At 33.2% G+C, this 12413-nt stretch overlaps 1 protein-coding gene across 1 annotated transcript in view; it reads left to right on the plus strand.

The window, feature by feature from the left end:
- BCAS3 (BCAS3 microtubule associated cell migration factor) overlaps window positions 1-12413 on the plus strand; it is a 606762-nt gene that overhangs the window by 138533 nt on the left and 455816 nt on the right. Inside the window, exons 10-11 of the mRNA XM_053211840.1 lie at window positions 5569-5676; window positions 9414-9490. Coding sequence (XP_053067815.1) covers window positions 5569-5676; window positions 9414-9490 — 185 coding nt within the window. The remainder of the gene's footprint in view (window positions 1-5568; window positions 5677-9413; window positions 9491-12413) is intronic.

Genomic DNA, 12413 nt, shown 5'->3' on the forward strand with positions numbered 1-12413 from the left:
AGATTTTCTGCAGGAAGAATCTCAGTTGTGACATAGTATGGATGCCAGTGAAATGATCAGAATTCAAGTTTCTAGTGTACTGTGGCTATACTGAGCTGCTAATTGAAGATGACAAGCTGTTTTTTTCTTCCCAGTTGGTCTGGCAAAATGTTAGATTTCATTCATTATTAACTCATTGCTTCTCAGCAGAGGACTGGATTAATTAGTTGGGAACATTAAGAAAAGAATTTTGCCTTGTGTCAATTTAGAGATTGAAGTTCAGGTTTTACTAGTTTCCCCCCCACCCCAGTTTTGCCACTTGTATACAGTTGTGTATCAAGTGTATCAAGACACAGCAACATTTCCATTATCCCCAGAATTTTCTCATGGCACTTTACTTCCCTCTTTCTTTGTCCCCTGGCAACAACTGATCTACTTCCAATAATTGTAGTTTTACCTTTGAAGCTTTTCATTGAAAAGGGACTCATGCAGTGTGTAGACTTTTGTATCTGACCTTTTCTTTCTCACTTCCTAATGGTTTTAAGATTCATTTTGTATGGATAATTCATTTTTCAAAATGGCTGAGTAATATTGCATTACCTCAATATATCATAGTATATTTATCCATTCGCTTATTGATTTACATTTAAGTGTTTTGTTATTATGAGTAACAAATTACCTAGATGTGACACAGTAAGGGTATGTTCACTGTATAAAAAGCAGCTAAACTATTTTTCAAAGTGAGTATATCATTTTGCACTCCTAACAGCAGTGTATGACAGTTTTAATTACTTTGCATTCTTATATTACCAGTCTTAAATTCTAGCCATTCTAATGAGTATAGTGGTATCCCTTACTGGTTTAGTGTTTTTAATTTGTATTTCCATGATGTTCAGCATCTTTTCAAGTGTTTAGTTGCCCTCTCTATATTTCCTTGGTAAAGTGTCAAATATTATGGCCATTAAAAAATGTGCTGTATGTATCATTATTGTTGAATGATAAGAGTTCTTTTTATGTTCTGGGTACAAACCCTTAGTCAGATATATCTTTTGAAAATATTTTCTCATGATATGGGGCTTGCTTGTTCATTTTTAAATATCAATTAAAAATTTTTTTAAAATTTTATTTTTTATTTTTTAAAATTTACATCCAAATTAGCATATAGTGCAACAATGATTTCAGGAGTAGATTCCTTAGTGCCCGTTACCCATTTAGCCCATCCCCCCTCCCACAACCCCTCCAATAACCCTCAGTTTGTTCTCCATATTTAAGAGTCTCTTGTGTTTTGTCCCCCTCCCTGTTTTTATATTATTTTTATTTCCCTTCCCTTATGTTCATCTGTTTTGTCTCTTAAAGTCCTCATATGAGTGAAGTCATATGATACTTGTCTTCCTCTGACTAATTTCACTTAGCATAATACCCTCCAGTTCCATCCACATAGTTGCAAGTGGCAAGATTTCATTCTTTTTGATTGCCGAGTAATACTCCATTGTATATATATACCACATCTTCTTTATCCGTTCATCCATTGATGGACATTTGAGCTCTTTCCATACTTGGCTATTGTTGATAGTGCTGCTATAAACATGGGGGTGCATGTGTCCCTTCGAAACAGCACACCTGTATCCCGTGGATCAATGCCTAGTAGTGCAATTGCTGGGTCGTAGGGTAGTTCTATTTTTAGTTTTTTGAGGAACCTCCATACTGGTTTCCAGATTGGCTGCACCAGCTTGCGTTCTCCAAAAAATAAAATTTGTTTCGATAATTTTGTGTTGTCAATTATGTCTGTGTTCATACTTTCTTTTTCTTATTTAAGAAATAGATTTATCTAGGGGCGCCTAGATGGCTCAGGTGGTGAAGTGTCCGAGTCTTGATTTTGGCTTAGGTAATGATCTCACGATCTTGAGTTTGAGCTCCACATCAGGCTCTGTGCTGAATCCTAGCACAGAGCCTGCTTGGGATTTTCTCTGTCCCTCTCTCTCTACCTGTCCCCCTGCATATAAATCAATCAATCAATGAATCGATCAACCTTAAAAAAATATATTTTATCTATATTTTGTTCTAGAAACTATTTGGTTCTTATATTCTTAGGCTGTGATCTATTTTGAGTTATTTTTTACAAAATAACATATATAAAATAACTTATGTTTTATAAAATAACTTATATATATAAAATATATAACATAAGTTAGGGAAAAATTTAATTCCTTCCGTGCAAATAACTAATTTTTAAAAGCAACATTTGTTTAAAAATTATTCTTTCATCACTTAATTATATGGCACCTTTGATGAAAATCATTAGGTCATACATGTGAGTTTATTTATGGACGCTCTGTTCTGCTCCCTTGACCTATATGTCTGGGCTCAGACCAGTATCATAATACCTTTTTTTTTCTTAAATTGAGATACACTTGCCATATGACATTATGTTAGTTTCAGGTATCTGATGTAATGATTTGATATTTGTGTATACTGCAAAATGATCACCACAGTAAGTCTAGTTAATATTTGTCACCACACAGTTACCATATTTTACTTTTGATGAGAACTTTTAAGACCTACTCTCTTAGCAACTTTTAAATATATAATACAGTATTGTTAACTATAGTCACCATGCTCTACATTGTATCTGCAGGACTTATTAATCTTCTAACTGGGTGTTTTTTCCTTTTGTCCATCTTCTCCCATTTTGCCTACCCCCTACCTCTGGCAAGTATAGTCTGTTCTCTGAATTGATGAGTTCATCTTTTTTGTTTTTTGTTTTTTAAATTCCGCATATATGTGAAATTGTACAATATTTGTCATTGACTTATTTCACTCAGCATAATGCCCTCAAAGTGTATCCATGTCACAAATGGCAAGATTTCCTTTTTTTAAAAATGCCTGAATAATGCTCCATTGTGTATGTATATCTGTATCTACCACATTTTCTCTATCCTTTTATCCATTGATGGACCCAGGTTGCTTACATGTCTTGGCTGTTGTAAATAGTGCTGCAATGAACATACCAGTGCATGACGTATCTCTTATTATTATTATTATTATTGTTATTATTATTATTATTTTAAGTTTTATGTTTATTTATTTTGAGGGCGATAGCAGGTGGGGCAGGGGTAGAAAGAGGGAGACGGAATCCCAAGCAGGCTCCATGCTCCAGTGCAGAACTCTGTGTGGGGATTGAACCCACCCATGAACAGCGAGATCATGACCTGAGCCAAAGTCAGAGTTGGACGCTTAACCCATTAAGCCACCATGTGCCCCTTGAGTGAGCCTTTTTTTTTTTTTTTTTGATAAATACCCAGAGGTGGAATTGCTGGATCATATGATGTTTTTACTTAAAAAAATTGTTTTTAACTTAAATTCCAGTTAACATACAGCATAATATTAGTTTCAGATATAGAATTTAGTGATTCAACACTTCCATACAACACCTGGTGCTCATCACAAGTGCAACCCTTAATCCCCTTTACCTATTTCACATACCCCCATTCACTTCCCCTCTGGTAACCATCAGCTTGTTTTCTATAGTTAAGAGTCTGTTTCTTGGTTTTAATTTTTTGAGGGACCTGCATACTATTTTCCATAGTGAGTGCTGCAATTTACATGTCCCACCATCAATGCGCAAGAGTTCCCTTTTCTTTGCACCCTTGCTAACTCATATTTCTTATCTTTTTGATAATAGGCATTCTAACAGATGTGAGGTGACATCTCCTATTATCTTAATTATTATAGATTAATAATGTTTCATACATATAAAGTCACTAATCATGTTTTGCAAATTTTCATAAATATTTAGAAATTAACTTGTTAAATGAGAGTGGTCAGAGCAGACAGGTTTGCCTTGTTCTTGATCTTTTGGTGAAAGATTTTTTGTTTTGTTTTGTTTTGTTTTTAAGTCTGTGTAGATGTCCTTCAGCAATTTGAAGTTGTCTTATATGCAACAACCTTTCATTCCTGGGATAAACCTCGTCTCATTTTGTATTGCTGGATTTGATTTGTTAATATTTTGTTGGAGAATTTTTATGTATAGTCATGAGATACATAGGTACAGAAATGTATCTGTAGTTTCTTCCAAAGTATTTGTTTAGTTTTGCAATCAGGTGTTACTTGCTTCATAAAATAAGTTGAGAAGTTACTCCTCTTCTACCTTCTGAAAGTGTTTATGTAGGATATCTAAACATTTTTGTTTAAATGATTAATAGGATTTACAAATGAGCCATTTTTACAAGGATTTCACTGTGAGAAGTTTTAAATAATGAGTTCAGTTTCTTTTATAGATACTGGAACAGTCAAATTATTTGTTTCTTTGTAGATTGGTTTCAGAAAACTAGGTTTCATGTTTTCTTTTGCTTACTCCCGTTTCAATTCATTGATTTCATATTGTATTTTATTAATTCCCTCATTGAACTTTTATTGGATTTAACTTGTTCTTCTTTTCCTACCTTGTTAAGGTGGAAACATGAATCTCTTTATCTGTTCTAGAGTCAAGAACCCAGTCTCTTAATAACTATACCTTTCCAAAATAATCTGATCATGTGGAATGTATATTTATATACATTTTGGAGTGAGGTCTCATTCTGGTAGATTTTTTATTAGAGTTGAACTGTTTCAGTTTAGAAAGTCTGTCAGCCTGTGGTATATACTTCAGTTTATTTTGATTTGTTTTGTTTCTTTTTGTGTAAATATGTCAAAATTTTTACTTAGATTTATTCCAAGGTATTCAATATATTCATATATCCAATATATACGGATTTAAAATTTCACTTTATAATGGTTTGTCCTTAATTTATAAAAATATGGGTGGTATTGTACCTAGTGACCAGGGTAAATTGATATGTCAATTAATTAGCAATCCATATTACCAATTAATTCATGTATTAATCCATATATTAATGGTTCTTCTTTATTGTGGGGTTGTCTTTATGTATATTTTGACATACAGATTTGTCTTACTGGGTTTTATACACACACAGGCAAATTCTTGGCAAATAATGACAGCTTTTTTTCTTCCTTATAGTAATTTCTTTTCTTGCCTTATGCACAGGACTTTTCCATACTGTCTTGAGTAGATGTGGTAATAATGAGTATTCTTGTCTAGTTCCTGATTTTAGGGTGAAGGTTTTCAGTGTTTTACTATTATATATAATTGATAGTTTTTCTTAGTTTTAAGGTTGCTATACATTATCAGATTAATGAAATATTTCTTATGAACAAGTTTTTAATTTTATCAAATACTTTTATGTATTTATTGAGATAATCTTATAGTTTTCTTTTGTATAGTGATAATTTGGTGAATGAGTTTCATTTTCTTTTTCCCCCCTAATTTTGAATTAATGAAATGAATTGATTGGGATATATTATGATATTATGAACTATTTTAATAGTTCAAGTAAATTTCCTTGTATTATGTTAATTAGGGGTTTTAAGATTATGTTAATAAGAAAATATAGAGTTTACTGCCCCCCCCCACATTTTTAAAAATATGGCTTTTGTCTTTTTTTCTTTTTGTTTTTCTTTCTTTCTTTCTTTCTTTTTCTTTCTTTCTTTCTCTCTCTCTCTCTCTCTCTCTCTCTCTCTTTTTTTTTTTAGCACAAGTCCACCTTACTGTTGTGTAGATCTATATTCACTTCGTACTGGTGAGATGGTCAAGTCTATTCAGTTTAAAACACCTATCTATGATCTCCACTGCAACAAGCGGTAAGCATTTTTTCATGTATTTCTTCTTTTTAAAAAATATTTTTTAATGTTTATTTATTTTTGAGAGAGAGAGACAGACAGACAGACTGAGCAGGGGAAGGGAGAGAGAGAGACACACACAGAATCTGAAACAGGCTCCAGGCTTAGAGCTGTCAGCACAGAGCCCCATGTGGGGCTCAAACCCATGAACCTCGAGATCATGACCTGAGCCAAAGTGGGATGCTTAACCAGCTGACTGAGCCACTTTGGTGCCCCTTTCATGTGTTTCTTATACAAAGTAATGCACCTCCTGGGCATGTAGAGCTCTACTGGTATCATTGACTATCTTTGATTTATTTATTTTTTTTAAAGTTACAAAATACCCTCCCTGAATTTTGCCAAGTGGAGTAACTGTTAAGATTTCTGAATGAATGTTTTCAAACTTCCAGTCTTGATCCATTAGTGAATTAAGTTTAGCGAGTCATAATCAGTATTTTAAGACTGAAATGGAAAAGAACAAAAAGTAAGCAAATGTACAAAGGTTAAGCATTGCTTTGGGGAACTTTTTTACATGTATAACATAGCTTTTTAATATATAGAATGTATGAACTTCTGTGGGTTTACTGGTTTATAATGTGAAATATAACTTTCCTGTTAGCATTCATCAAAACAAAGCATATATCTGAACAATAAAAGTGGCTTTTAAATATTGTTATTTATTTATATTTAACAGTAGAACTAAAGCATGGACTAGATACATTTTCCTTCTTTCAAATCTATTTTGTTAAAATCTCTAAGAAAACACTCAGATCTGGGTTGAACCTGACCTAATGATAATGAAGATTTAACTTATAGCCATTGAATATTAGAGGAGAAAGGGACCTTAAGAATCTTCTATTACTCAGCACTTCATTTTACGTTTGAGAAAATTGCAGCCCTGCATTGGAAAATGTCTTGATCAAGGTCATGGATGCAAACTGTAAATCTGAACATCTCATCAAAAAGCAAACACATGGAACATGGAAAACACAATATTTTGTGCTGTGTCAATATAAAATAAATTTTGTAATAAAAGACTCTCAGGTTAGATTTTAAAGAGATTCAAAAAGTGACTCAGAAAGGTTGAATATAAAAAGAAGCTAAAGACAGACCTGACAAATGCAAACTAAAAGGATATGTGGGCTTTGATACTAATGATAAAAGTGTTTGAATTCAAGTATAAAAACATGAACTAGGACAAAGAAAAGCTGTTCAGTGATAGTGTGCAGTTCATAGTGAAGATCTAATTATTATGCATATTTATACTTTAAATAATCTCAAACTCAAAATTATAGGAAACAAATATTATTGCTGGGATAACGTAATTATCCAGTGACACAGCAAATTATTCAAAATCAACATTATTGAATGGCTGGATCCAATGGATAATATATTTAACCTGGGAAAATGTAATGAAAGCCCTTTTTCAAGTGTCCTTGTGCTGTCTCACACAACAGATTACATACCTACTTAGCCAAACAGCAACTTGTACACACTCGGAAAGGGAGATTAAGTACAAATAAGATTTGTAGGGCACAATTTACTTGTAGTACTACAAATACGCAAATACACTAGAAAACAGAGGAACAAAGTGCAGTTAAATTTTTAAAAAAGTATTTCTTGCAAAATATTTTAAAACTGTTACAGAGACAGGGTGCCTGGGTGGCTTAGTTCGTCAAGCTTCCGACTTCGGCTCAGGTCATGATCTGATGGTTCACGAGTTCGAGCCCTGCGTTGGTCTCTGTGCTGACAGTTTAGAGCCTGGAGCGTGGTTTAGAGCCTGGAGCGTCCTTCAGATTCTGTGTCTTCCTTTCTGCCCCTCCCCCGCTTGTTTTCCCTCTGTCTCTCTCTCTCTCTCTCTGTCTCTGTCTCTGTCTCTCTCTCTCTCTCTCTCTCTCTCTCTCACTCTCACACACACACACACACACACACACACACACACACACAAATAAATAAAACATTGAAAAAAACACAACCTGTTACAGATGCTATGAATGGCAGATTTGGGTTTTTCTTAAGTCTGCACTTGTTCCAAGTACTGCAGTTAGGTCAGCTTTTCCTACAACAAATATTTTTGTGTTTATCACTTTTAATTTTAGCCATGAAGTAATGAGCACATTTAATATTAAACAGATATAAATTACATTGAAAATTAATACAGTTAATTTTTTTGTAGTCATCAGTGTGCTCGTCGTAAGTAGTAATTGTGAAACTTGTAAGTAGGAGTAAAAGGAGATAAAAGAGTGATTTATGAATATGAGATATCATTAATGAAAAGTGAGTATGAAATTCTCTGGATATTTGGTTGATATAGCAAAGGTTCATATTCTACCTTTATTTTTTTTTTAAGAAAAACTATTTGAAGATATGTTCCAACAAAAAACATCTGTTGATTTGGGCACATTATGTAGTATTTTTAAAAATTGATTTTCCCATTAGAAGTTGCATGAGTTCAAATGGTGAAGGTTAGAGGAAAAGCTATCATGCAGATTTCAGGATACTGCTTAGATTTTGCTCTATAAAGTGTCAAATCTATTCACCAGGTCTTTCCCTGGTTAATTTTGCATTTGGTTTTGCAAATCAGCTCTATGGCACAGTGTTTTGGACTTAGCAATATTCATAATAAATTAAACTGTCCTTGTTGGAATCATTCTTTGTTACTGTATTATGGGGAGGGGCTGCTTGATTATAGGAAAACTTTTCATCTCTGGTTTGTCTGCGTTTTCTCTCATTTGAGTTTGTCACCTTCTTATTATGGGTTCCCTAAGCCTTTAACCTGGGTCTGAGGATTGGTTGGTTTCTTATGTTAAGTGCCATGACTGAATCATTTATTATGTGTTGTCAACTGTGTTAAGGATTTTGTTTTGCATTAGCAAATGAACAAGATTATTAAAGCATGCATGTTGAAGACAACACTTTTCTTTTTTCCCCGCTCACCATTAACATCTGTTACTCAGGCTTACCTCCCCCAAATTTGGAAAAATACACTGAGTATGTTAAATATTTAACAATTGTAATCTTTAATTATTAAAATGACTTTGAAATTTATATCTTTACATTAATGTTATGCAAGGAGAAGTATTCTAAAACATAATTTATAAAATAACTTCATTTTGGATGTATTTTAGGAATTTTGATTATGAAAAAATTTTATAACTGAATTATGTTCCTAATTATTTGCGCATCTTGGGCTTTGGGAGATAGTTCATACAGATTCTGATTAAATTTTAATATATTGAATCAATCAGAAATGGCTCATTTATACTGAATAACAGTTGTCTGAGTTTGCTTTCTTTCTTTTGCTCTTGTGTTGGGAAATTCAGCAGTCATTTTAAGTGACAGGTTACATAAATCCATTTTATGTTTAATTTCATGACTTTGAGCAGCACTGGAAAACACTTTTAGTAAATAGCCAGCAGTTTATTGATTTCATACATTCCTAATGAAGATAGATTTATTTGATTAATAATGAATGAAAATAAAATTTTATTCAGAGAAAAATAATTTTTTAAGCTATAGTTTGTTCTGTCACTTTTCTTCTAATCATGTTTTTCTTGATTACTATAAGGATTTTGTGGTTCTGTTTTTATATTTTAACAGGCAGAGGTTTCTTGCCAAAATTGCATTGGTAGATACTTATTTAAATATAATGATTTATCTTATTTATAATTTAATTTACAGAATTTCACATTCACATTTTTTTCCCCCTCTAATTTTAGGATCCTCGTTGTAGTCTTGCAGGAGAAAATTGCTGCCTTTGATAGCTGTACTTTCACAAAAAAATTTTTTGTCACAAGTATGTATCAAATTGATTTCTTATACATTTGAGTTTATACTATTTGATAGAATCAGCAAACTTATTGTAATCATAACATCAGTGTTTCGTGGTTATTCGATTATTATGATATTCCAGTGTTTCTGTGGATCTCTTACTACTGTAATTTTATGGTGTATCTTTACAACCCACAGCACATTTTCTATCTGTTATTGAGGACACCTTGTACTGTATTGCCTCAATTTCTCCTTAGTCTCCTTGAGTAATTGTGATTAATTTAGGTTCATGTAGCTATCTATGTTATACTTTCAAAGCCTGTGTTAAATTACTTTATTAACATAACATACTTGAAGAGATATCTGGGTTATTGCAACTGAGGGATTTGAAACTTAGAGAAATGTTTCAGTCTCTTTCTGTGTCTCCCTCCTTCTTATTCCATCTCCCATGACTTCTAGTACTGTTTGAAAGTGCAAAAATAAGCATAGAATCTGGAGTCATACACGCACTCACTGATTGGTCGACTGATTTTTTTTTTAAGGCTTATTTATTTATTTTGAGAGAGAGAGAGAGGGAGAGAGGGAGAGAGAGTGGGAGAGCATCCACACACACATGTGTGGGGGAGAGAGAGGGAGAGAGAGAATCCCAAGCAGGCTCCATGCTGTCAGCTCAGAGCCTGATACAGGGCTTAAACTCATGAACTGTGAGATCAGGACCTGAGCCAAAATCAAGAGTCAGATGCTTAACTGACTGAGCCACTCAGGCACCCCTGACTGATTTTTGGTTTTTTTTTTTGAAAGGCATTGGTTCATGCAGTTGTGGGGGCTGGCAAGTCCACAGTTGTGGGGGCTGGCTGGCAGGCCAGCAAGGTGGAGGGAGATTCCAGTAGGAACTGAGTCCAAAGGAAGTCTGGAGTTAGAATTTTTTTTACTATACTTCTAGTAAAATAGTAGTTTTCATTCTTATCTTCTATATTTTAACTTCTATAACTCACCATCAAAACTATATATGTTTTTTCCAAAGAGTATAATTATGCATGTGCTGCAGAAATAGTTTTGTTGGAACAGATCCCAGGTTTGTTATAACTAGGGAATCCAAATCATATTGCTGTAGCTCTTGAAGTATCACGGTTATTTACATACTTATTCATTAGGTTTATCAAATATCTGCTATGTATTAAGCACTGGGTAGTAGATATTATCCTTTCTGATAAGAACTCATGTTCTTGAGATAACTAGCACATTATAATTTATATGGAATTGCATGTATTATATATGATATATAACACATAATAACTCATAATGCATGGTTTATAATTTTGTAGACTAGGAAGGAGAATTATGACAATTTGGCTTGCAATCATCTCTCAGAGATCCACAAAGATAATAATGGAGATCATGTTACTGGGATATTTTTTGTTTTATCACAAGGCCTAATGTGTACCATTCATATCTTTGGCCCCTGGGACATTGATTAGCACAGTGTAGGCTCTCATTAAATATTTCTTGAATGAATGAGTACATTAATCCAGCTATCAGTGATTTTATGGTGATCAGAAATGTATTTATATTTTAATAATTATTAAATGTAGATCATTAGGCAGGATTTTATATTGTTACATTTATATGTAAAAAAATTAAAAAGTTTTTGAGGAACATGTATATTTGTTAATAACATCTTCATTCACAAATGTATTATATAGGTAATCTGGGAAACTTTGGATATTACATGGCCTGTTTTAGCTTACTGTTTCTTATACAGGTCTTATGCGTTAATCTATTACATTATATTTGTATTACTCATTATTACAATTAAAACAATAGAGAAATAGAACATATCTAAGGAGCCATGTCTGAATCTATCCATTACTTCCATGGGTGTGGGCTACAGAGCAGTGAATCAGGACAGTGTGAACACTTCAGTCAGATTCAGATACCAGGTTTTTTTGAGCATTTATGTTACATTTTATCAGTGGTCTTCTGCCCTTCATCATTAATCAAAGATATGTGTGGCCTGACTTCTGCAAAGTCAGATCTCTGTTGTGACTCCATATCTTTTTATATATATATATATTTTAATGTTTACTTAGAGAGAGAGAGAGAGAGAGAGAGAGAGAGAGAGCGCGCGCATGAGCAGAGAGGGGCAGAGATAGGGGGAGACACAGAATCTGAGCAGGCTCCAGGCTCTGAGCTGTCAGCACAGAGCCCAACGCGGGGCTCGAACTCACAAACCGTGAGATCATGACCTGAGCCAAAGTCGGTCGCTCAACCAACTGAGCCACCCAGGCACCCCTGTTGTGACTCCATATTAATTTTACACTTAGAATCTCTATTTTTTATTAGCTAATTTTACCTTTTAAAATCAGTTCAGGAGAATAGAACTACTTTCTTTTTTCTTTTTAAAAAATAAAGATAGCCTACTTTTGCTGTCTCAGCTGAGTGTTAAATTGGGGGGAAAAATCCCAAATCATTATTTGTTAAGATAGTTTATTTAAATGACAATGTATGTTTTGAAATTTAAACCTTATTTAAACATTAGGCTCTACTGGACTGTGTATGTTGAAAGTAATATTATACTTACCAATAGATCTAAGTTTCTTTCTTTGTAATAAGTGTTGGTAAAACTTCAGTTGTCACAGTGATTAAAGAGAAGTTAATAAATATAAATAATTTAATAATAGAGATATTTACTTTATAGAGCATATTTATTTATAGTTTTTTTAGTAAATAAGTAAAAAATACAGATTTTCAGTAATTAATTACCCAGTATAGAATTTTAAAAGAAAAATTAAACTTTATTATAAAGGAACAACTTAAAAGCGTTGGTGTACAATATAGTAATTCAGCAATTCTACACTTGATCTTAGCCAAAAGGCCAAGAAGTGATAGTAATTCAACAATTCTACACACTACTCAGTGCTCGTCATGATATGTGTGCTCTTAATCCC

The sequence above is a fragment of the Acinonyx jubatus genome, chromosome E1 (genome assembly GCF_027475565.1).
Source record: "Acinonyx jubatus isolate Ajub_Pintada_27869175 chromosome E1, VMU_Ajub_asm_v1.0, whole genome shotgun sequence".
NCBI lineage: Eukaryota > Metazoa > Chordata > Mammalia > Carnivora > Felidae > Acinonyx > Acinonyx jubatus.